The sequence below is a fragment of the Sus scrofa genome, chromosome 13 (assembly GCF_000003025.6).
Source record: "Sus scrofa isolate TJ Tabasco breed Duroc chromosome 13, Sscrofa11.1, whole genome shotgun sequence".
Lineage (NCBI taxonomy): Eukaryota > Metazoa > Chordata > Mammalia > Artiodactyla > Suidae > Sus > Sus scrofa.
In genome coordinates, this window is record NC_010455.5 from 162,448,348 (window position 1) to 162,474,951 (window position 26,604).

Genomic DNA, 26,604 nt, shown 5'->3' on the forward strand with positions numbered 1-26,604 from the left:
GTCTTCACTGTGCATAGCAGGACAAACCCCTAAAACATGCTGAGCCCCATTCCTTAGCACCTCTACTCCAATGACCTCCTCTTCCGCTCAACCTCACCTTTTCATTTACCCTAACCTTTGTGACTTTATCTATAACCACCCAATCTCTGAACCTCAATCTCAAACATTCCCAAATGTTTATATCCTCTCATGTTCCCAGCTCTCCTACCCCACTGCCCCAGGCACACGCACCACACCAGTCCTCCTGCCTCACCTCAGCTTCTGGCCTCTCTTACTCTGTCCCTTTCAGTCCCCACTTATTATCATGTTTTTCTCTACCCAGCCATCAAACATGGCTAATTAGCTCAAAGCCTCTTTTGTTTGTTCTTTGGTCATCCCTGCTAAAATAATTCTGCTTTTATCTTTTACATGTCAGTGAATACATCTTGCTTTAAAAATCTACCCAGGGAGTTCTCCCATGGTACAGTAGGTCAAGGATGTGGCATAGTCACACTGCAGTGGCTCAGGTCACTGCTGTGGTGCAGATTTGATCCCTGACCAAGGAACTTCCACATTCTACAGGTGCACCCCCCCAAAAAAATCTGGGAGTTCCCATTGTGGCTCAGTGGGTTAAGAATGGACATAGTTCTTAACCTGAAGATTCAAGTTTGATCCCTGGCCTCGTTCAGTGGGTTAAGGATCCAGCATTGCAGCAAGCTGTGGGTAGGCAGCAGATGTGGCTCAGATCCAATGTTGCCATGGCTATTAGCATAAGCCAGCAGCTGCAGCTCCAATTCAGCCCCCAGCCTGGGAATTTCTATGTGCCACAGGTACAGCTGCAAAAAGGAAAAAAAAAAAAAAAACACAGGGTAAATAAGCACAGCTATGCAGATTCAGGCTGCCAACAATTCATAATTTACAGCCTTCTGCTGGAGGCTGGAAATCAGTCTGCAACCTTCCCCATTTTCCACAGCAGCCATAACAAATCTTTTCCACATCCCTTGAGCCACACCCCTTCCACTATCCCATCCCTCGCTCAGCAGATGACCCTAACTTCAACTTCATAGAGATCTCTCTCATAGTCTCGCTGCCACCTCTCCTCTATTCATCACAGTAGCTGCATCTGTCCTATTTCTTTCATGCAGACTCAAGATAGAGGGAGGACTCCTCCTCCAAGGACCCACCAGGGCACCACTTTATAAGCCTTGATGTCTCCTCAGGAAACCAACTTCCCATCTTCCCAATATGCAGACCACCATTCAAAAGTCTAGTCCAGGGACAGCCTTCTCTACTCTTTTAACTACCAGCCTCCTTAAAAGGACTCACCAACCCTTACCTTCTCCTTTCCCCTTCCTCCCAATGACTCCTTTAGCTCCTGCAATCTGGCTTCCTTCTCAGTTGTGCCCTGACCACTGTCTCTGAGATACATGTGCTACTTGCTAATTAAATGTACTTTTTTTCTGCTCTTGGTCACATATGATGTGTCTGCAGAAGGTGAGACTGCATCTGTTCCTGAAAATCAGTCTTCCTCTAGCTTCTATGACATCACCTTGAGGCTCCCCTTCTTTCTCTCTGAAAACTCCCTTCATCTCCTTCAAGTTCACATCCTTCTAGCCATCCCTTACACATCACATTTCTCCTATTTCTATGCTTTACCTTCATGATCCTCTAATGAGATCTTATTTCCCACAGGATGATTAATCAGATGATTCCCAGATTTGTATCCTCAACTCAAGACTGTATATCCAACTATTAACCAGTCATCCATAACCACCTCAAATTCCATACATTCAAAACGGAACTTGACCACACCGTGTCTCCATTCTTCCCTTTCCTGTAAACTCTAACATTCCCACTTGTTAAAAACTCAGATGAAACACCAGGACACCATGACCTCTCCTCCCAGAATACTGCCAGCACTGAGTGACGTACCCTGTTTTCTTGCTTCTACTCCTAAAGCTCCCCAGTGTGCTCTCCAGACAAAGCCAGCACGGTCCTTTAGCATTCAAATCTGGTCATTCTTAAAGCCCTCCAAAGGCTGTATACCATTGTCAGGATAAAATCCAAACTCCCTAGCATGTCATTCAAGGTCTTGGTGGATCTAGCCCTGTATTCCTCTCTGATTTCATCTCTTGTCACAATGTTTATGGTGCCCAATGTCACCATATGCATTCTCAGCAGTCTATTTTCTCCCCTCTTGCTCCCTTGTTCATTCTGTTACACAGGCCTGCCTTTGTCCAACACTATTAACACTGCTGAGACCACTTATCCCTTGTCCTCTTTGCCTGAGAAATTTCTACTACAATTCAAGTTTTTCAGAACGGAAATTTCCTAGGCATGTGTGTATATACATAATATATTTATGTTACTCTAGTAAAGAACTGTAATATCCTTATTTTTTCCTTGTCACCATAAGGTAAAGTCAGACAATTTTATGCTTTCATAATAAGTAGGACCATTACCTAAATTATTAAGTTACCCAAATCTGGCATTCATCACCTAGAGAATTCATAACTAGGGAATTCCAGTTAGTTTTCTCCTAAGACATCTGGCACAGCACATTACTTGCATATTTGCTAATATTTAAAATTGGGGGTTTGGGGTTGGCATATGCACCCTATTGTATGTGGAATGGATGTTCAACAGGGACCTGCTGTATAGCACTCTACCCAATATTCTATGATAACCTATATAGAAACAGAATCTGAAAAAGAATGGATGTATGTAATGTATAACTAAATCATTTTGTTGTACAGAATTAGTACAACATTGTAAATCAACCACACTTCAATAGAACTTTAAAAGAAAAAAATTTTTAAAATTCTACCACAGAAAGTGGAAACGTCCTCAATTTTGAGGAAATATTTATTATCACCTCATTACTACCAATATCTGAAATTAACTACAGTTTAAGTGGTGCTAAATATTTTAATTTAAAATCATTATTTATCTTTATTGTAATGGATTTAGTCTGCAGTGAGTTGTCTGATTAACTCTATATAAACTATTGATATATATTGCATCAATTTTTTTAATAAAAGGAATAACTAATATTAAGGTGCAAAGGTGAATTATTTACACCCCCATTGTTAAAGTAATTTTGCTTGGAAGATTACATTTTTATCACAGAATTTTTTGGCCACTAAAAAATGTAAAGAGACATACAGGCTTGTCACCAACTACTCTGCCCTGATAAGCTGGTCATCATTTAACGTAACAAAGTGTTACTCACATCTTTTAAGTCACAACACACCAGTGTTGGGAACAGCTCTGAGATATCACAAATAATTTGTAACTAAAATTAGTTAGAAGGATGAAATTTTGCTTTTTAAAAATGCTCTAGAATGGAACCAAGGTTCTATCTGTAGTGTTACTTTATCATTTCTATGAAGTTTCTGATAAGGGGCTGTAGTTATATATAGTTTACCAAGTGCGTGCCCTTAACCACAGGTGACCCCAGCCAGTCATCTAACATCTGGGATTCCGAGCTGCTGCAGCTGTTGTGTAGGCTGGCAGCTATAGCTCTGATTAGACCCCGAGCCTGGGAACTTCCATATGCCCTGGGTGAGGCCCTAGAAAAGACCAATAAATAAATAAATAAAAGTCTGAGTGATACAGTAACAGATTATGGACAGGAAGGGCTGACCCTGGCACAACAGGGAGGGAAATAAAGAAGAGATGCAATCCCTGATGTCAAGATTGGGGAACTGGTAGCACCTTTCTGCAGGACAGGGAATGCAGGAAGAGAAAGAAATTAGGATAAAATACACTGAACTCAACTTTGAATGAGTCAAATCTCAAACCCAGTGACATTCACAGGAAAGACCCATCAAAGAACCAGCTCCATCACCCTGAAGCTCAGGAGAACACCCTGAAGCTCAGGATAGATGTGAGCTTCATCACAGGCTGAGGTGTAAAAATAAAGTCAACCAGGGCAGGTGTCCAAGGTGAGAAGAGAAAGGAACAAGACGACATAATGTAGAGGAAATGCCATTCCTTCCTGTCATGGTAGGAAAATTTCTCCAGTGAATACACTGGGCCAGAACAACATGTGTTTTTAATTCCATGAGAGCTTTCTGGACCCCCTCTAACATTCTCAAATCAGTATCTGGCACCTACAGAGGTAAATTTACTCACAAAAATCTAGTGTCCATAACCCTTCATCCCCAATTTCCATTTTGATAAGGTACTCCATCACACCACAGACCAGGACTATTCCAGGTCTACAACACGCTGGAGCTGTTGCACATCAAACCAGATACCATGCAATACATTCAATACCCAAGAACTCTGAGATACCAAGGCCCCAGAGCAGCCAGCCATATCGACACGCTTAAGTCCTGGCAGTCCCTGTGGTCATGTAAATGGTGCAGTGACACACAGCACAGTCTCCAATTCAGGCACCCTGACAACACTCAGCCCTTATAGAAGCAATCAAGGGGTGAGAATTTTTGCCTTCTGGCTAAAGTTCAATATGTATATATTCTGTATTGCCTTCTTTTCAAATGTTTTAGAGAAGCAGTTTCTAATAGCTGATTTTCATACTATCCACCCAGAAAAAGTCGGCACCATTCTTAAGCATAGAGTTAGATCCTAAGTTGTAGTCAGACTTTATATGGCAAGAAGGCCAGCTCTTTTCCTGAGTACCTATTCTGTGTCAGATATCATGCAGTACAGCACATGTTATTGCAGTTAATTTTAAAACAGTTCTATAAAATAATGACTCCCACTACAGATCATCAAACCAAATTTCAGAGAGGCTGAGTAAATTTTCCCAGGTTACAAAGCTACCACATGGAGATTAAGGATTTAAGCCCAGATACATCTGATTCCAAAAACTGTGTTATTTTCATCACTGCACATGTAATTTTAAAACTGTTCCAAGGAGGTGCCATGGTTGGCAGAGGCAGGGAATACTGGCTGACTGTGAGGCTCTAGACAAAGTCTTCTCATTATCAACAGGGGAGCTTTGCTTTAATCTGTTTACATATGGGGTTCCAAGTCCAATTATAGCTAATTTTTTTTAAAGAGTTCCTATGTTTGAAAAAGAAAGTTTAAAAAACTTGATATTAAATTGATGTCATACCGCTAATTGCTAAGGGAAGAAAGATAGCAAGCATGTATTAGGGCCATAATTTATTTCATTTTCTTTATTTATTTTTTCTTTTTTGTCTTTGTAGGGCTGCACTCATGGCATATGGAGATTCCCGGGCTAGGGATCAAATAAGAGCTGTAGACGCTGGCCTATGCCACAGCCACAGCAACCTGGGATCCAAGCCGCATCTGCAACCTATGCTACAGCTCATGACAACGCTGAATCCTTAACCTACTGGGCAAAGCCAGGGACCAAACCTGAGTCCTCATGGATACCAGTTGGGTTCGTTAACCACTGAGTCATGATGGGAACTCCCCATAATTTATTTTATAAGTTAGTTCAGTAATTAAATTTCTCCTAAACATGAAAATATTTAATATATTTAAATTTGACTACCACTTCACCTCTGGCCAAAAAAGCTCTGAAAAAGACCAATAAGGAAAGAAGAGTTACACAAATCAAAACATGAACTGATGTGTAATTTAATATATTCATTGTACTAAACAGTACTTTACCCTCAATATAGGAATTGATGTAAAGAATAAATTGTGACTATTTTTCTTCAGGAAGATACTCTTAAGATAAAATTTCTCTATTTTCTCATATCAGTAAACAGTGGTAACAATAAAAAATCAAAAATTACTTATGATAATATTAAAAAATAAGGGTTTTAATCATTAACAACTAACAGTAATATGCACTAGATTGACAGTCCTTGGTTATCCACAAAAACATTGTGGCCATATATCAACCACCACCTCTTAAAAGATGCCAGACCTTCAACAAACTTGTACAATCATTTATGAGCAGCAATTCTAAAATGGGGCAAGAGTTCAATTTTATATAAAGCAGATGCCAAGCCATGAGAACAAGCCTAATAATCATCACTTTACTTAGTCCTGGTTTGGAGACTCTAGCTCTTAATTTTTACTATGATTTCTTTTTTGGCAAATTAAGTTTATAAATATACCTTACAAATTAAGCTCATAAGTGGAAAGCATTATGGTAAAGAACTGCATCTGAATTCTCCTGCTTCCTCTCCATAACAGTGTGAATTTGTCATGTGACAGCCTCCCTGAGATTCCCATCCCTCAGCAATAAAGAGAGATGAAGATTCTGATTAACACTATAGATATACCACACGCGCTGATTTCTTCTCTTGCACTCCAAAATGACAATAAGGGGATTTTTTTAAAGTTTTAAATTCAAAGTGAAGAAGAATTATAAATACAAATAGAAATATAAAGAGAATTCAGAAATGATTTAGAAGGCAAAAGTGAATGAAGCCATGGTAACTGATCAAAAGCAGTTTCTACCCAAGTGTCTGCAATGGGGAACTCTGACCACACGGGGAAACAATCTACAGACAGATTGTCAACAGACGCACCTGGAAAGCTCAGGATGAAGACACTAGGTGCTAGTTAGGGAAACATGGGACATGGATTAAAAGTAGAGTTTGGTTGAAAATCTCCAAATGGAGTACTTGTCCCCAGGGCTCTTACCCTGTCCCAAGGAGTTAAAAGATCCTCCCCACTTCCCACCCTCTGCCTCCCAAATGAATACAGAGAGAGCATCTCTGAAAATACTGAGACTTTGGGGCAGGCTGATTTGGAGGTATCAAAGCCCATCCATGTGGAAATGTCTGGAACACTGACAATCACATCTAGAGCTCAAGAGGGATGTCAGGGAGAGATCTGGGAACCAAGAGATGAAGCAATAAGACTGCAAGACACTACTTTGGAAGATTGCTACTTAGGAGGATTGAGGACTTTGAGAATCATGTACCTAAAGAGTAACTTATCCAGAAGAGAATCAGGGAAGGAAACAGAAGGGAATGACAGAGGCAGGAATTGAAACAAGAAAATACAATGTCATAAGGGCAAATATTTAAAAAAACATCTCTGGAAGGAGACAAGACTTAGAAAATCTAGCATCTCAACCAGATAAATAGGGAGTTCCCGCTGTGATTCAGTGGGCTAAGAACTCGATATAGTAGTGTCTGTGAGGATGTGAGTTTGATCTCTGGCCTTGCTCAGTGGGTTAAGGATCCAGTGCTGCTGCAAGCTGCAGTGTAGGTCACAGATGCAGCTCAGATCTAGTGTTGCTGTGGCTGTGGTGTAGGCCTGCAGATTCAGCTCTGATTCAACCCCTAGCCTGGGAATTTCCACATGCTGCAGGTGCAACTGTAAAAAGAATAAAATATCAACTGGTTAAATAAAATAAGAACTAAGAAAAGACCACTGATGGTCAGAAGAGGTCATGGTTTTGTGGAAAGACTTTCACTCATTTAGCAACTACGACATACATGCCAGGCACAGTACTAGTTTTCTCACGTCTAAGATGTTGGGAGGGAGACAGGAGTCAGAATAGAAATAATTATGATTAAACAATAATTAAACAATAATTATGACAGACTTTCATATATGTTTGGCTAAGAGGTAGGAGGAGTAAAATGCATTGAAAGACTTAAAGGAAACCACATCCATGAAAGGAAAAAAAGAACAAATTTGTAAAAAATTGTATGTAGAGAGAAATGGAAGAAGCCAGTGATGGAGGCATAGACAGAGTCAAGGCGAGGTCCAAAAGAAGGCAGGAGATAAAAGACTGCTACCATTGGTAGGGGGATTTAGGAAGGTTAGCCTTGCAAGGAGGGAAGGGATAAACATTCCTCTGACATAGGCAGAAGGAAGCAAGGCGTTAATGCATGCCTTCCCTCTCCTTTAAATCAAGTAGACATGAATACAGCAAGAGTCCAAGGCTATAAGACAAGAATGTAGGCCCCACAGAAAAATAAAGGTAGAATGTTAACTAAATATCTAAAATTATTGCCAGCTAGATATAAAATAAAAATTTTATCCATATACAAGAAATATATAATTTCAGTGGAATGGTAGACACATGTGTAAGAAGTAGGGTACCAATGTCATCAAAAGATCAAATTTGTATAGCATATAAGTGGTAGTTTAAAAACTAAGAAGCTAATGATGTCCAAAACATCTAGTGTATAAAGCATCTATAGTCTCTAGTTGTTTGAAAAATACAATTAATTTTTTAATAGCTTAAATTTCTAGCAAAACAATCTTCAACATCTTGATTTGGTATCTCAGGGTCAAACAAAAAGAAATGCATAAAAATACTTATTATACATAAATCTGTTACATTTTATACTTAAGAGGAAAAATGGTGCACATTTTTTCTTATCATGGAAGGCATTATCATAAAATTCAGGTTAAGAAGATGGAAGCATGGCAGGAACTGTTACCTTACAGTGGAGTGCTATGCTGTAGAAAACCATTCATGAGAAAGAAAATAAATGCATGCTTTATGCCACTTGCTAAATGAAAAAATTTTAAATGAGGCAATTTAAAATAGCAAGATCATAAATATTGTTGCTAACCTTTCCCCCCTCCAAGGTATGGGGCTGACTATTGATATTATGAAAACACATTTTTTTTTTATTTTCACCTGAAGCAAAAGAATTTACTATATAGCACAGGGAATTACACTCAATATCTTATAATAATCTATACTAGAATTCAATCTGCAAAATATGCATTTTTGGTGCCTGGCAGCAGCAGGTCCCCAAACTGGGTCTGTGTAGCTAGGTTGAAGAAATCCTACCAGTAGTTTCCAAAAAGAAAAAGCAAAAAGAAATACAGGTACATGGACCAAAATACTTACACTACCCTAATGAAAGTGCCATGGTACCCCTTCTATTATTAACCAGACCACCCATGTATAAGTAATCCTATAGGCCTCAAGCCATAAGAAAAACACTCTCATGACATAAGCCATATTTACTTGGGGCTCAAATCCCAAACTGAAGTTATCCTGGGCACTCAAACCAAGATATTTAGAATAGACAGGAGTTCCTGCTGTGGCACAGTGAGTTAAGAATCTGACTACAGCAGCTCGGGTCACCATGGAGGTGCAATGGATTAAAGGATCCAGCATTGCCAAAGCTATGGTGTAGGTTGCAGCTGCAGCTCAGGTTTGCTCTCTGGCCCAGGAACTTCCATATGCTGTGGATGCAGCCATAAAACTAAAAATAAAATTTAAAAAAAGAATGGAAAGGAAAAACTGTAATTGTGGAGGCCCAGCCACTCTATTTGCTCACCAAATATACTTATTAAAACCACAAAGATGTAACTTTCTGGAGGAAAGCTCTGCAGGTAGAAAGAAGGACTATTGGAAATTAAAGACCGAGGGCCAAGTTTGAAGACCAAAGGTTTTTTCTAGTGAGATTAACAGCTCAAGTGTTATATATCAGTTACAGGCTGAGTAGGCAAACAGGTAGGGAAGAATAGAGAAGAGGGTAGGGAAAGCAGGAAGGTTTGCTGAAGGTCGAGGGTGGATGCTGAGGGATGAGGGATTAACAAAGAAAATGACAGGAACTGGAAGCCAAAGAAACTTCAAACTGTGAGGTCTCAGAAGTAACACATGTACTTCCTGTGAAACAACTCAAGGTCAAGGTAGCACCCAGGGACTTAGGCGTAAAAATCTTCAAGTAGGGCAACTTAGGACATGTAAAATCTGAAGGAGAGGAAGAAAACTATAGAGCTTGTACAGTGGTGAACCAGCCGGCTGGTTAAAAATTGGCTGCAAAAGAGTAGGTAGGAAGTGTTATAAAAACTGGGAGCAGGATTTAGTAGCCAGAGTTGCAAAGGAATGATGAAAGACAAGGGAGGCAAGGTGATCTTGACCTTTATTCTCTCAATAAAGTATAAAAATTTTAAAAATCAGATTCTGGAATTTTTCTTTCAAAAATATTTATATTGTTAACTATGATGGCAGGAATAAAGAATGAAAAGAGCCTATCTTTACCACATTTAAGGCCTTTGGACCTTATGTAATGTTTAAAAGTCCCCTTATCAGTAATGAATTCAGCTCACTTTCTGGTCCTTCCACTGACCAAGCTAATGGACCCTGAAATTCCTGGAAAGCACAAGCTTTCTCCTTGACTGATTGCCACAAACTGTTTAAAAAGAAAGCAATTTGGAACCAAACTCCCTGAATGTGGGACAGCTACCCAAACTTGATCACACATCCCCAAACACAAACATCAACTTTCTAGAAAATCACTTACCACTAAAAAGAAAGGCTTACAAGGTTTAATGGTTTTCAAGAATTTTTAACCATACCTATCAATAACTATTTAGGTAGAAGTGTAGCTTATACAGTTTTCATGCTTGTCCTGTGCGAAGAAAGCCAGTTCAGACATAACCTGAACGAACATCACACCTTTTATTTATATTAAGATTCTCCATAGCCTCATCTTTTTTAATGCCTATGCTCAGTGTCATTTGGAATATAACAATAATGACACGTTGTTAACTTCCACACTCTCAAAAGCACATTAGTTGTCAGTAGCATTTGAGAAAACACAACATAAATCAAAGAACTTCCTAGGGACAAGACACTGTGGAGGTCAAATGATCCAATTTATAGATTAGAAAACAAAAGCAGAAAGAAGTTAAATACCTCAGCTGAAGGCCTCACAGCTGGTTAGTGGAAAAGCTGGGGGTAAGAGCCCCACCATCTAAAGTCTCTCTTCAATTCGCTTCTTCCACCCCCACGTCCCACCCCACCTCAAGACGCAAATGTCCAATAGAGCTGGGCTGGAGTTCCATATAAAGTAAAAAGACTTTATGCTCTTTCTTAAATGGAAAATGAAGATAACAGGATCTAAAAGAAGAAGAGCACAAAGAAAAATAATTCTTGATATAAAATAATATTAATTTAAAACTATACCTTTACTGATTCTGATGAAAGCACATTTTCCTTTTTCTGACTTGTGCTCATGGGCTCATTTTCAACACTGAAAAATAAAAAAAAAAGTTTCTTTTGAAATTGAAATTAATATAACCATACACTTTCTGTGTTTAATCCAAAAACTGAAAGTTGCTTTATATACAATACTCAAAAGAGTCACATATAAAATGTTATGCTAGGAATATGTAGATTTGAATCTCTACACTTGAAACACACATTCAGAAATGCTCATCCAGGCTCCAGACATTTTTTGTGAGTCCATTCTGGGCTACATTTTCTTATGCTGATGACGAGCATTACACCAATGATGCACCTGAACAAAAGGAACACCAGTGTACGACCATCGCAGTCTTGGGCAGTGTAAACATTCTTCAATTTTATTTATATTAGGGTTCTCCATAGCCTCATCTTTTTTAATGCCTATGCTCAGTGCTAGTTGGAATATATTTACACTCAGCAAATTTTTATAAACATGTACAGTCATCTAGCAAATTCTGGGAATATTCAAAATAGATGTAAGTTTATCTAACCGCAAATGTGTCTCAGATGCCACCTGAGAAATCTGATTTTCCAGAGAGTCATTTCTAATAGTCTTGTCTGGAGTACCTTCAGAGATGCCTTATGAAATGTCATAATAACTTAACTTTGCCTGTTAGGCACATACATTTTAGAACTAATTTATGTTCCTATGTTTACATGTTATTTTGTTTTCATACTTTCATAATCCCAGACAGATTGAGGAGCTCCACTCTAAAGAGTATCACAGGACCCTACCATATGCTGGGGATTGTGCTTGGCCTTGAAGATTTAAGAATGTAGGGTTTTTGTAAAACTCAGTCTGGTATGAGGAAACTGATACACAAAGAAACTAATAATATGGTTTGATACAAATTTTAACTGCTGAATGAATGACATACCATGGAGCTCAGTGAAGTGCCTACAGAGGAGGCACAAAGGCAGGGGGTAACAGAGAAAATGCCATTTGGGGAAGCCAAGTTCTGTTTATTTTTAATACAAGAGTGGAACACACAAACTTGCAACAGGCAGAGGTAATCCTGCTAGAGCTGAGAATGAGACCAGAGGTTAGTGGATACCAGACCACAAAGAACCTGCCTGACCCGTTACAGAATATGATCTTTGCCCAAACTAGCACTGGGAAGCCTGCAGGCAGCAGAATGAGTGGGTGAGGAAAGACATGGGGAGTCATGGCCACTAGTGGGAGAGAGATCAGGAGGAGGGGTCAACAGCTCAGATCAGAGCAGGATGCGAAGAGAGGACATGATTGTGCTTATATTTTCTATCCATTAAATCCAGTGCAATTGTGCAGATTATCTAGGGAACAAGCAATAATGATAAAAAAAAAAAAGAAAAGAGAGAGAGAGAAGGGAAAAAAAACTAGATCAAGAACACCTGCAAAACACAATGGATTAAAATTTTCATTTAGTCTCCGGCTCCATGCAGAAATACAAGGACCAACAAGATATAGCCATGCGCTTACTGTCTTTTAAATATCAGTAGGAAAAAGCAAGCATGTAAATAAGATAAATATGTGAGCTATGTGTTTATCATATAGAAATTCCAAAACAAGGGACAAAGTAGAAAAAATAATATACAACACAGAATTATGATCTTTCCTCTCTCTACATATATTTATAAAATAAGAATGTCTCAAATGGTTAATATTTTAAATGTGAGTGGGTTCTTATCTCTTTTTTTTCCCCATTTGACTAGGCTCATCTTTCACAACAAGGTTATTTACAAATTCAGGGGTTTAGTTTTTTTTTTTTTTAATTGAACGTCAATCAATGCTGGTCCCCTTAAGCTCTAATCAAGGAAAACAGACTGGCAGAATACACATAAAAAGAGCATGATATAAAAATTGGGGGTATAAAAAATACGATACTTTTAAAATTGCACCTCACAAAATCAAATACCTCGGAATACACCTGACCAAAGAGGTAAAGGACCTATATGCCGAGAACTATAAAACTTTAATCAAAGAAATCAAAGAAGATGTAAAGAAATGGAAAGATATTCCATGTTCCTGGATTGGAAAAATCAATATTGTAAAAATGGCCATACTACCCAAAGCAATCTACAGATTCAATGCAATCCCTATCAAATTACCCATGACATTTTTCACAGAACTAGAACAAACAATCCAAACATTTATATGGAACAACAAAAGACCCAGAATCGCCAAAGCAATCCTGAGAAACAAAAACCAAGCAGGAGGCATCACTCTCCCAGACTTCAAGAAATACTACAAAGCTACAGTCATCAAAACAGTGTGGTACTGGTATCAAAACAGACAGACAGACCAATGGAACAGGATAGAGAACCCGGAAATAAACCCTGACACCTATGGTCAATTAATCTTTGACAAGGGAGGCAAAAACATAAAATGGGAAAAGGAAAGTCTATTCAGCAAGCATTGCTGGGAAACCTGGACAGCTGCATGCAAAGCAAAGAAACTAGAACACACCCTCACACCATACACAAAAATAAACTCCAAATGGCTGAAAGACTTAAATATATGACAGGACACCATCAAACTCCTAGAAGAAAACATAGGCAAAACACTCTCTGACATCAACATCATGAATATTTTCTCAGGTCAGTCTCCCAAAGCAAGAGAAATTAGAGCAAAAATAAACCCATGGGACCTCATCAAACTGAGAAGCTTTTGCACAGCAAAGGAAACCAAAGAGAAAACAAAAAGACAACTTTCAGAATGGGAGAAAATAGTTTCAAGTGATGCAATGGACAAGGGCTTAATCTGCAGAATATATAAACAAGTTATACAACCCAACAGCAAAAAAGCCAATCAAGCAATGGAAAATGGGCAAAAGACCTGAATAGACTGTTCTCCAAAGAAGATATACAGATGGCCAGCAAACACATTTGAAAATGCTCAACATCGCTGATTATAAGAGAAATGCAAATCAAAACAACCATGAGATACCACCTCACACCAGTCAGAATGGCCATCATTAATAAATCCACAAATAACAAGTGCTGGAGGGGCTGTGGAGAAAAGGGAACCCTCCTGCACTGTTGGTGGGAATGTCAACTGGTACAGCCACTATGGAGAACAGTTTGGAGATACCTTAGAAATCTATACATAGAACTTCCATATGACCCTGCAATCCCACTCTTGGGCATCTATCCGGACAAAACTCTACTTAAAAGAGACACATGCACCCGCATGTTCATTGCAGCACTATTCGCAATAGCCAGGACATGGAAACAACCCAAATGTCCATCAACAGATGATTACATTCGGAAGATGTTTTATATACACACAATGGAATAGTATTCAGCCATAAAAAAGAATGTCATAATGCCATTTGCAGAAACATGGATGGAACTAGTGAATCTCATACTGAGTGAAATGAGCCAGAAAGACAAAGACAAATAGCATATAACTTATAACTGGAATCTAATATCCAGCACAAATGAACATCTCCTCAGAAAACAAAATCATGGACTTGGAGAAAAGACTTGTGGTTGCCTGATGGGAGGTGGAGGGAGTGGGAGGGATCAGGAGCTTGGGCTTATCAGACACAACTTAGAATAGATTTACAAGGAGATCCTGCTGAGTAGCATTGAGAACTTTTTGTCTGGATACTCATGTTGCAACAGAACAAAGGGTGGAGAAAAAAATGTACTTGTAATGTATACATGTAAGGATAACTTGATCCCCTTGCTGTACAGTAGGAAAAAAAAATTTTAAAAAAATTGGGGGTATAATCATGAATACTACTGACCCTAATGATTTTATAAGTGTATTCTCTAACTACAATCTATTCTGAATGACCTAAAAACTCTAACATACAACAAGCACTTTGGTATCCTAGTTCTTAGTTCCCACAATTTCTGAAACTCAACTTATTTAGGATATTCACAAGGCTTTCTATAAACTTACTGCCTTACTGAAACTGTAAATGAAGATGGTAAAAGTGTCTTTTCCCATACAAAAATGCAGTTGAGGGTCCATGGGATTTAAGGCAGAACTCAGTATTTTCTAATTAGTTCTAAATATTTCCATACTATAAACACAGACAAATTGCCAGAAAAACACAGTTGTTAAGTCAGCACATAAGTATTTTGTATTGCACAAACAACTGAAGAATTTAAAGCTCAAATCACCAAAAGAAACAGTACGTGATACTTCATGAAGCTTTTGGAAACATATCTTATGTTTATGTTTCATGAATCTTAATGCTAAACCAAAATCTTAAAATGTTTTGAGTTATAAAACAAACATTTTAAAATTTTAGCTTAAGTATAAAAATGCTTCAATTAAAGCTTTCCCCACTTCTTTTCTAGATTACTAGAATCCATTTTTCATTGGTCTCTAGTATCTTTGGGATTGCTCTCCTTCAATCCATTCCTCCTCCTGGTCAAAGTGATTGTTAATCTGTTCATGACATTCTCCTGTTCAAAAAATTCCTCAGTAAATTCCCATCAGCTGATGAATAAAATAGAGCATCCTTAGTGTGGCTATGGATAGTTATTTATGACAGGGTCAAGGATACACCTGTTACATAGAACCAGTTCCCATCCTAAGATTACAAATTTCTCCTGCCCGCCACATCTTTCCCTATCTTGTCCATCTTAAACTGTATTTTTTTGTGCTCCTACTGCACCCAGTGATATCCCTCATACATTGCTGCTCTTTACGCTATTCACTGGTCAGTTGTCTATTTGTCTGATTAGAGTTTGAACTCATTTAACTCAGGAATGGTATCATTCACAGCTGAATCCCTGAGCCTAGCATCCTTCCTGGCACTGAGAAGGCACTCTACTGTTAAATGAATTTTTAAAATAAATGATAATCAAACATTCTCCATTTGTGCATGCTAAATCAGAAAACACTGTTCCTGTGGGAACAATTTAACAATACGCAGTAATCTTTTTTCTCTAAGGAAGTAGTATATAAGTCTCTTGAAAGCATGTACCATCCACTCTCATTCTGGATCATCTTTTAAAGGTTTAAAGAGGGGAGTCGGGCTGAGAGAAGAAAATTACTCAACAGAAACAAAGATATTTTCCGTTGATTTACAAACACAACACAAAATATTAGAATGGAGTCTGTAAAGACACTCACAACACTCGATTCTCATTAATCTGTTAGTAAAAAAAAAAAAAAAATAACAGCAAAGTCTCAAAATGCTTGGAGTGGTACACTCAGACTCTCCAAAATATAAGGGAAAGAGAACCATTTCAAATTTAGATGATTTTAAACCTTAAGAAAGAGACAGGCCTTTCCTATTGTTCTCTCACAATATAACCCCCCCTGGGAATATTTCAATAGCAGTATTTTTAGAAAGCACACATTCTGCTCATGGCAGGGGATGAGGGGTAAGAATCAGAATCACATGTAGGTACAAATAAGACAATCTTGCATTTTAACAGCCTCATTTTCTAGGCTAACAGAACTCTGGAGGTAAATCTTTCAAAATGGTCTGGATAAATATCAAGGTCAGAGTGACACAGAAGCTCCTCATTTTTGAAGCAACCTTATTTAGATCACAGCTGAAAACCAGGAATCCAATGTATAGCCATTAAGCATCTAGTTACTTTATGCCAGATGTAAAGTAAAACAGATCTCTTGGGCCATAAAAATGGGGCATATTTACATTCTAATGCTCAAATAACTTACACAGACAGTCCCTATCCTGTAATGTAAGATATCTCTTACTCTTAGTTTTAATCAAATTCTAGCAAGGATTTCCCAACTCATGGAAAGTAAGAAGGAGAAAAGAAGATCCAAGAACTCACTCACCAGCTATGTACTATATCCTTTTCAGGTGCCAGGCACTGTTCTTGGTAGGGGTTGAGCATTGAACATAGCAGACAAAAATCCTGGTTTCTTTAAACATACCAGACTTATGACACAATCCAGATAGGTCAAGGATTCTCTAGATGCACTGTAATCACCTGGGCTACTGTGTTTTTAAGGCAGATTTCTGGGCCTGATGGTCAAGGATTCCAGCTGGAGTAGAGCCCAGGAATCCACATTTTCAACAACCGGCTACCCCTTCCCTGGGCTATTCAGAGGCAGGTCACCTTCTGACCACATTCTTGATAAACAATGGCCTGAGAGCCTGTCTCTATTCAGCTGAAACCAGCAACTCAGAGTTGCACAGGGGAGAGAATGATCTAGCTGGAGGGATAGCCATTTAACATGCTTTAAAAGGTAGGTATCAATTATTTGGAAAACTCACTCACGTGGAACATTACCCATTTTCCAACACTGATGCCCAGCAGAGCTGGCCCTCGTGAAGAGCGGTTGCCCTAAGCAGAGCACTGCAAGTTGAGTGGGACCAACAAGAAAAACCCCCTTCTTTTCATGTAGACCACAGACTGAAGCATAAGGGATGCTGCTGAGGCTCTTCCAGAGTCTGTTTCTCAAGTGATAAGAATGCTGCTTCCCAAATGGAGGGGACGTGGGTAGAAACAAGAGTGAGGGAGACAAAGCTCTTCCCTCCTCCCCCTCCTGGAACACCGCTGCTGGGTACCGCCTTCACTCTGCCCTTTCTCTGATACATCACTACTATGGCTGCATCAGAAAAGTCTGGAAACATTCAAGAACCAAATACAGCTTCCACAACTGTCTTCCAGAGGCTTGCCCACTTCTCAGTGGATCACTGAGCCTATGATTTCTTGTCATTTCCAGGAAGGAGGCAATCTTTGCTACTGATGACATCATTAGCTGTAATTCTGAGCATTCCTAAACACAAAGTCACCTCATAGAAGGTAGTGTTTTTGGGGCATGGTCTTACCTCTAAACAGTCCCCCCACTCCACCCTTCACCTGCCCCCAGGAACTCTCCATCATTCCTAGGGGCCCCTGCTGGGATTTCCCTGCTCTGGTTCCTCTCTACCCCACTCAGGCAGCATGATGCTACCTGAAATTACCCTCCCCCTCTAGATTTTCACTTTCATTGTACAGGGTATGGTCCACAGTACAGGAACCAGCAATAGTGCTGAGGGCATAGAAAGAGAATCAGGATAACCCTCTGTGATTTTCTCTTTCCCTACATTAACATAAAACCCTGCTGGTTCCAGAAGCCTGGTCTGCTCAGCAGTGTCTCCTCTAATGCAACTTCCTCAGGCTTCCCTTCCTGGCATGTTGATCCTCACCTCAGGGCCCACTTGACAGAACTCCTATGGTGAAACCCTAGAAGCAACCAGAATGTGGCCATCCCTTGACATGGGATCAAATCCTACTTCAGTAAAACCTTGGAGGACTAAATGGAAAAAGAATATGGACCAAAGAGAGGTCTCTTCCTTACCCACTCCCTTTCCCATTGCCACAAGTAGCAAGATGCCTTGCAAAAACTCAAAATGGACACAGGTCTGTTTCAGGGAAGGCACCTAGGGGCAAAAAGTGTTTCAGTCAAAATGCCCCTTTCAGGATCTGATTTTTTTTTCAATTTGTAAATTGAAAGGGTCAGACCAGCACTCTGCCAGATCTAAAATCTCATATAATCCTCCAATAGAGTGAATTGGAGAAAGAAACAGGTGGGATAACTTTGAGGCTTTTATGGTAAAGGAAGAGAAAGACTACGGACAAGAAACCATCTCGGTCAAAATTAACACCAGAGCATTATAATGAGGAAGCAGAAACTTCTACTGTCCTTTATTTCGAAGTGACAGAGGCCACCACCAGGCCTGTCCACTATTCCCTCGGACTCCACTCTCCCAGCCCTCACTTAGGTCCTTAAATACAGTATGGACTTTACCCCTACATCCTCCAAAGGGTATGCTCACACCTTGGGGATATCTACAGTAAGCTGAAGATCTTTTCTTAGTACCACATCTTCACATGATAACCCCCAGAATCCTCTCTGTTCACTCCTCTACTGTTGGTTCCTTACAGATTAAACTGATTTTTAAGCATTGGCCTGGAATTCCATCCAGCACCTCCAACCTTGCTTCTGTGGGTATAGAGACAGAGTTCCACACTGGCTATTTGCAAATAACCATCTAGAAAACTATCCATTCATAAGCAGTGACTGCCAGCAGTAGAGTAGTACTTGTATTTTTTAATGACCATTAACAGAATATAAAACAGATGGTTATGGCTATTTCTGGGCTTCAAATTAAAAGGTAACTAAAAGCTGCACTTTTAAGACAAACAGCATGTATTTTAGCCCAAACATCTGGCACCTGAATTTCAGAACTCTTTGTAGAGAAACTGGGAGAAAAGGTAACAGACATGATAACGAAGCTCCGTGGCTTTGCAGTCTTAGGCTCTTCTGATTGTCCTTTCCCCATAACGTCAGCCCTCTCCTATAATTTATGTATCTACCTTGAAGCTGATTTACTTTCTGTTTCTACCTCATACTCCTCAGATGAGACCCATAATTACAGTCCAATCACAGGCAACAGAGTGAGAATCTCAGTAGGTTTGACGTATACCTGAGCTGTCCATCTACACGTGACATCAGCAGCTGCTCTGCTCTCCCCAAGTCCTATTCCTCAAACCCTTCAGATTCTGAATATTTGTAACCCACGTCACAAGAACTGACATTTTCAACTTTTGCTGTGACAGGAACTCAAAGCAATAGTTCAGGTACCTTTGAAAATGGGACACTCATTCGAGTATCATTCAACCAACTGTTCTGAGGGAGGAGCAGTGGAGACCAAAGGACAGGTGAGACTGTGCCTTCTCAGAGCCTGACGAAGGCCGACCTCACCTTCAGCTGCCAAATCAAATCCTTCTGTCAGTTCTTCCAGATACCAATAAACTGACACACTATGTGAGACTATAAAAACATACACACACATATAAACACATGCCAAAGTGATACTTGGGAAAAAAGTATCTCATCATCTCACCTCCTTACCAAGGACCAGCTCAGCTCATCTGGCCCCTGGCTCCATTCCATTCTGTTGTCTCTGCTTATTCTGGCATTTGTGCCAAAATGATTCTGCTCCTCTGCCTGGAAAGTCCTTTTCTTTGATTTGCTCTTGTCCTATTCCCAAATATCATGCAGATCTTTGGTCAAATGTTACCCAACAGGCCTCTCATGACCATCCGGCCTACATGGTACTCCAGACTCACTACTTTCATCATATCCTCTTCCTTCACCCTGCCTTGCTTTCTTCAAAGCATGTTAAATACAAATCTATATAACTTGTTTATTTTCTGCCCTCTCTCATCAGAATACAAACCTTCTGTAAGCAGAGACACATTTAGATATTCAAACTAGATGGTTAAAAGTGACTTTTAAAGGATTAAAATTAAAGGGTTAACTTTTTAAAGGATTAAATTTAAAACCATTTTTTATAATTGTAAAAGTATATGTACTATTGTAGAAAATAACAAAGCACCATTGTTAACTGGGAAAAAAATTCAATTTTCAAAATCCTGAAGAGAACTTTCACTTTCTCTAAAAATATGTCTACATATAGACATGCATATAGGAAATGATCTAGAAAGAACAGCACTTGTCTCTGAGAGGGGAGAGTTATGTATGAGCTGTGCTTTTTTTCAATTTTCTTATAATTTCATATTTGCTGTAGAAAAGGATATATAACTATTAAAAGGCAAAAAAGTATTGTACTTGATTTTAAAAAGCAAATAAAAACAAGTCAGTGAAAAAATGCAAGGAATGAATTCAGATAAATAAGAAACACTAATAGTACAAATATTACATAATGGCAGTTTCTTTGTATCGTAATAAATACAACATTGCCAAGTAAGATCCTTATCTGCCTACCTAGAACAATGAAACAATTAAAATTATTACCATACATATTTTCAGCTTTGACTAATATAGCACAATGCCACCTCTCCAGCCAAGGTATGCTCCTCAGTGCTTTTGAAAACAAAGACAATAAAAGGCTGAGAGTTTACTGTTGCCAGTTATCAAAATTTAAAATTCAAAAGTATTTCATTCCTTGTCATAAGCAGCATGGCAGTTATAAAAAATTATGATCTGCCACTAAGGCAGTATTCATGTTTTGTATAAATTTTAATGCAAAGAGTAAAGCAGACAGATATCTTGTAAAAATCACACATAGTATTTCCAAGAGCACTTAAATGCCATTTTCACGTCATCTGGCACTGCTATTTGTGCTACTTGTTCTAAAGAACATGTAAAAGATATGCTTCTTCAAAAGTATGCTGTACTCCTGAAACCAAAACTGTATTTTATATAAATGGAAAGACTGACTTTTGACTTAATCCCAAAATTGTAACACTTACTTTGGCTCAATGAATAAAGAGAAATGTGAAGAGGTATAAAATAGCTAAGGTCCCATCTACAATCATCAGAATCAATATAAACTGTCTAAAGTTCACAAATAAAGAATAGAAAATCGCCATATGTACAGAAAGATGAGAAGAAACAAATGAGATTAAAAGTTCCCTCTATTAAGAGAGCCTCAATAACAGGCAGGCCCATACCTGTTAAATGCTCCTCAATCTGTGTAATACCCTTGGTTCCCTTGTTCTTATTTTAAGAGGTGAAGAAAAATTTGTGCTCTGCTTTCCCCCCAAAACTGAATGCATGCTTTGAGCCAAAGACCACGCTGCTCTGGACTCCAAGAGCCCAGCACAGTACCTGGTACAAGTGGCACCAAATGAATCCCTGTTAAAAAAAATTGGTGAGGGTTTCAAATCAAATGATCAGAGTGTTAGGTCCATATAGAGGAAATACCCAATGTATCTTCATGTATGACCTTCTGAGTAAGACAAAAATCTTCCTCTTTTATAAGCACACTTTATTTTGTACATACCGGTTACCCTCTGGAGTTTGGGCAGGCATGCTCAAGCTGAAGCGATGCTAGACATAAGGACCACCTCCCTCCATCTATAATCACAACTGAGAGAGCTAATGAAGCACCCAGAGTCACACTGCTTCTCAAGCAAATGAGTTAGATGATCTCACAAAAATGAGTTCAGTTGATAATTTTAAGGCTCTGTTAATGCCATCCAGTTTCACACTGCAGATTAATAATACATAGACTCTGCATTCCCTTTATTTACAGCCTTAACCATACTTTTCCCCACTTGAACAAGTTGACAGAGTTCATTCTTCCTTTGCAGAATTTTTGCCAATTCAGAATCATACATTCTCTTGTTTTTTCCCCCTCCTTTATACAGAGATATTAACTAGGTCAAAACCAGTCTTTTTTTTTTCTGAAATAGGTAATTCACACAATTTTTTAAATATGAAGAGGTCTAAAACGACAAATCTCCCTCCTGTGCCTCATTCCTCACCCAGACTTTCATCCTCCTGAAATAAACACAACACTAGCAACAGACATTTTTTCATACTCCATTTTCAAATGCAAATGGAAGCATACTATACATAATGGTTTATATTTGCTTTTTTAAGTTTTTACTTAATGTATCTAAGAGATATTTTCTTATAAGTACATAAAAAATTTTTTTTTTCTCTTTTGGCTGCATATGGAGTTTCCAGGCCAGGGATCAGATCGGGAGCCACAATATCAGCCTATACCACAACTGCAGCCTTGTGGGATCCTTAACCCACTGTGACGATCTGGGATCAAACCAGTGTCCCAGCACTGCAAACACTGATCCCTTTGCACCACAGAAGGAACTCCAAAAGCTTTGTCATTTTGACAGCTATATAATATTCTACTTCGTGGATACACCATGATTTAACAATAACTCCACTACTGATGGGACTCAATTTTTCATTTCTTGCTTACTAAAATAACACTGCAATAACTAAACTTATAGAAGCAACCTTAGGTTTGTTTGCAAACTGTGCACGTCCAGTCCAGTGGAATTCCTAGAAGGGAACTGTTAAATCAGAGTATGTGAATGCATAATATTGATAAAACTTGTAGAACTGCCCTCTGAAGTGGTATATCAATTTGCATTCCCACCAGTAGTGTATGAGACTTCCCATTTCCCCACATCAATGTCTAGTTTTGATTATTAAACAGGTGGAATATGGAATGTTGCTATAGTCTTAATTTCTATCTCTTTTGAAGGAGACTGACTCTTTTTATGGATTTAAATGTAAATTTATAAATTGTATAAATACATATATTTTCCTCTCTCAACTGCCAGGACTATAAATTCTTTATCAAACAGAGCACTGACCCAAGCCATCTGGGCAGATGTCCAGCTGTATGCCATTGTCTTTTATTTCCATTCCAAACCATTTTCCAAAGACCTGCCTTCTGTCTGGGTCTTCCCAAGCTAAGCAGAGGCAGCAGTCACATAATTCTGTAGGCATTGAATTCAGGGAAGAGGAATCTTATTCCTCACTCTACAATATGCTGTGAGACTTCTGCTTAGTTATTGGACCTCTCCAAGCCTTAAATTATATATCTGTAAAATAGAGTAAAGATTCCTCACTCATGAGGTTGCTTTGAGGATTAAGTGAATATATATGTTTAAAGCCCCAAGCATAGGGCTTGAATCTTATTAGGGCCTCAGTTAAGGGTGATTTAGTTTTGTCATCACTAATCTGTCAGGCAAAGAAAACACCTGACTAAGCAAAGAGTTGTTTCACTGCTTTGGGATATTTCCAATTAAATACCCCCAGGAGTTAAACATTGAAAGATAATCCCACTGGGGTTGTGCCAGTACTTGGCCTTCACAACTGCCAAATAAACATTAAGGATGAGTTGGTTCTGGTCAGAGTCCCTCAACTCATTTCTAACAAGATCAAGCCATTCTGTGTAAGGATCTCCACTTCCTTGGAATGCTGATTTTTGAAAGGATAACTGTAAGTATTCTGCTTCCATCTAAGACCTACTGAGACAAGGAGGAGCAGGGGGTACTGAGGGAAAGCCCTTGCATTTATCCTGCTGGTACAGTTACTAGCACATGTCAGCACTATTCTGCCTTGGCAAAGGATGCTCATCAAACTATGCCCAGAGAAAAGTTCACAGTGTGAGAAGATATTTGCAAAGCCCAATGAAAGTCCTCATATAATGTCTGACACTTGTGAAACAATAAGTGTGTTCTGAACCGGAGTTCCCGTCATGGCTCAGTGGTTAACGAATCTGACTAGGAACCATGAGGTTGCAGGTTCAATCCCTGGCCTCGCTCAGTGGGTTAAAGATCCGGCGTTGCTGTGAGCTGTGGTGTAGGTTGAAGATGTGGCTTAGATCCCGTGTTGCTGTGGCTCTGGCACAGGCCAGCAGCTGTAGCTCCAGTTCGACCCCTAGCCTGGGAATCTCCATATGCCATGGGTGTAGCCCTAGAAAAGGCAAAAAGACAAAAAAAAAAAAAAAAAGTGTGTTCTGAACCAAACAAGTCACACACACCAAGTACATGTTTGGCTTATAATGAGCTCATCTGGAAAACAGAGATGTACATGTTTATTTCCTCCACTAATTCAGGACCTCTTTGAGGGGAATTTTGGTCTTATATTCATCTTTGTATCCCACTTATTCGCAACATACTCAACACTTTCTAGTTATTCAAATTTATGGAGAAAAGATTCAAAATAAATATGCCTTCTTTAATTTCATGCTGATCTTTTCAGCAGATAGCCTGGGTTACTTTCCTGAGTTTCAATTTACACCAATGTCTGTTTTCTTTTCCTATTTTTTTTTTTTTTTTTTTTTTTTTTTGGCTGCACTCATGACAAGTTCCTTCCTGGGCCAGGGATCAAACCCAAGTCACATTTGTGACCTGCACCATAACTGTGGCAATGCCAGACTCAACCTGCTGTGCCACATGGGAACTTCGGACATCAACCTGTATTTTCTTGCTACTACAGCTGCAGTGGCATTTCTGATATATCTGCACATCAGTGTATTTCATCAGAACTCTGGTTAGAAAATGAAATAGTTTATTGAGGGCATTATTATTTTCCGCTTATTTTACAAAATATGGTATTATTCACTTTATATGTTTTCCACTGAGATGAAAAAAATAACCACCCCCCCTTTTTTCAATAAAGCTTAAGTTTTTTGTTTTTGTTTTTTTAATCTTTTTGCCTTTTCTAGGGCTGCTCCCGAGGCATATGGATGTTCCCAGGCTAGGGATCTAATCGGAGCTGTAGCTGCTGGCCTACGCCACAGCCACAGCAGCTCGGGACCCGAGCCGCGTCTGCAACCTACACCATAGCTCATGGCAATGCCGGATCCTTAACCCACTGAGCAAGGCCGAAACCTCATGGTTCCTAGTTGGATTCGTTAACCACTGAGCAACGACAGGAACTCCAAAAGCCTTAAGTTCTGATTAAATTTACCACAGGCCAATCTAGGGTACATGTGCAACTCTTAACACATTTAGTGTGTACAACTGAGTTAGTTTTCAGGGAATGTCCTGGACATGAAACAGAATCCCCAAGCTAGACACTGAGCAGACATGCTGTTAAACCCAAAAGACAAACTCTCACTTGAAAATAAGTATAGTTTCCACTCCCTAAAACAGTGAATCTTTCTACTCCACTGCCAAAAGTAAGTTCTGTGCTTTCCCTTTACCTCAAAGCTCAAGATTCTCACAAAATACACACAGCTGAGGACTTTGGCAATTTTCCAGGCTTCTTTGCTGCTATAGGCATGAATTACAGATGTGGTCCTTCAACACCATATAAGTGTGTCTTATTCCACTAAACTAGTTACCAATTATTTTCTATAGTACATTCAAATCAATGAAAATACAATCACCATGAAAATTCAGAGAACAAAGCTCATTTTCCTCATAACTGATGCTATGGTCAATACCTAACTTGAAGGCCAACAACTCTCATGCTGGTACCAGGGTCAGTATTGACTATTTTTATGAGACTTTCTTCTGCACTTCAGCCAATTAGCATTCTGGCTCCACCCATTTATCAATCACACTCCGCCAGGATGAAAAGCAACAATTCCCTGAACTTTAAATCAAGAACCAGACATTCTGTTTAGAGACATTTACTCCCCTTCTCCCATGTTTCAAAAGGCCCACTTTGAGGGTGACGGGTACTACTCCTGCTAAAAGCCACTAGTAAGTGCTTTAATGCTCCATCAACAGAGATTCGCTCCCTCACCTGAGCTATGTAAAGGGGACACCAAGGTGAATGAGACACAGCCCCTATCCTTGAGTCTAGTGATCTTGTCTTACCTTCTATCAATGACACTGTATTGGGACACACTCAAAGGAATAGCCAAAAAGACTATATGTAAAATGGGCCACACTGTCACCCTTTCTGGAACAAAGGAAGGAAAGGTTCAGCTGACTTACATATTCACACGTGTTTTGAAGCATAGTTTAGAAGGGTGGTGGGCAGGATGGTGTGGAAAAAGAATCAGAGCTTCAGAGTCAGAGAGACCTGGATTCAAATCTCACCCCTGGAACTTACTCCTGCCATGATTTGGGGTAAATCATTCTCCACTGGGAGGGCAATTACTCCCTGGGTGGAGGTGTTTGGGGTTATCACAATGACTGAAGAATGGTTCTGGCAATTAGTGGGTGGGGCCACAGATGTCAAGTGTCCTGCAAAGGATGGGAGAGTCCAGTTCAACAAGGATCTGTTCCACCCAAGACACCAACAGTGTCTAACCACTAATAACTCTCTCACCATGTCTCCTCAATTGTCAGAACAGTGATATGCACACCAACCTTCCAGGCTAAGGGTGACATTAAAATAAGATGCTGCAAATAAAGGGAGTCAGCCAAGGAGGATGTGCATAGTCAGCCCTTGATAAATGCTATTCCAGCCTCACTATTCCCCTCTTAAGTTACAAACATTGTAAGGAGCTCATTTTAGACATGTCCACCATGTGTGATACAGCAAAGAAGTAAAACTGAGCAATCAT

The 26,604-nt window shown here is 39.3% G+C and overlaps 1 protein-coding gene across 1 annotated transcript in view; it reads right to left on the reverse strand.

Moving 5' to 3' along the window:
* The window catches only part of CRYBG3 (crystallin beta-gamma domain containing 3), a 124,429-nt gene that overhangs the window by 94,005 nt on the left and 3,820 nt on the right, over window positions 1-26,604 (reverse strand). The window contains exon 2 of the mRNA XM_021070691.1: window positions 10,826-10,892. Coding sequence (XP_020926350.1) covers window positions 10,826-10,892 — 67 coding nt within the window. The remainder of the gene's footprint in view (window positions 1-10,825; window positions 10,893-26,604) is intronic.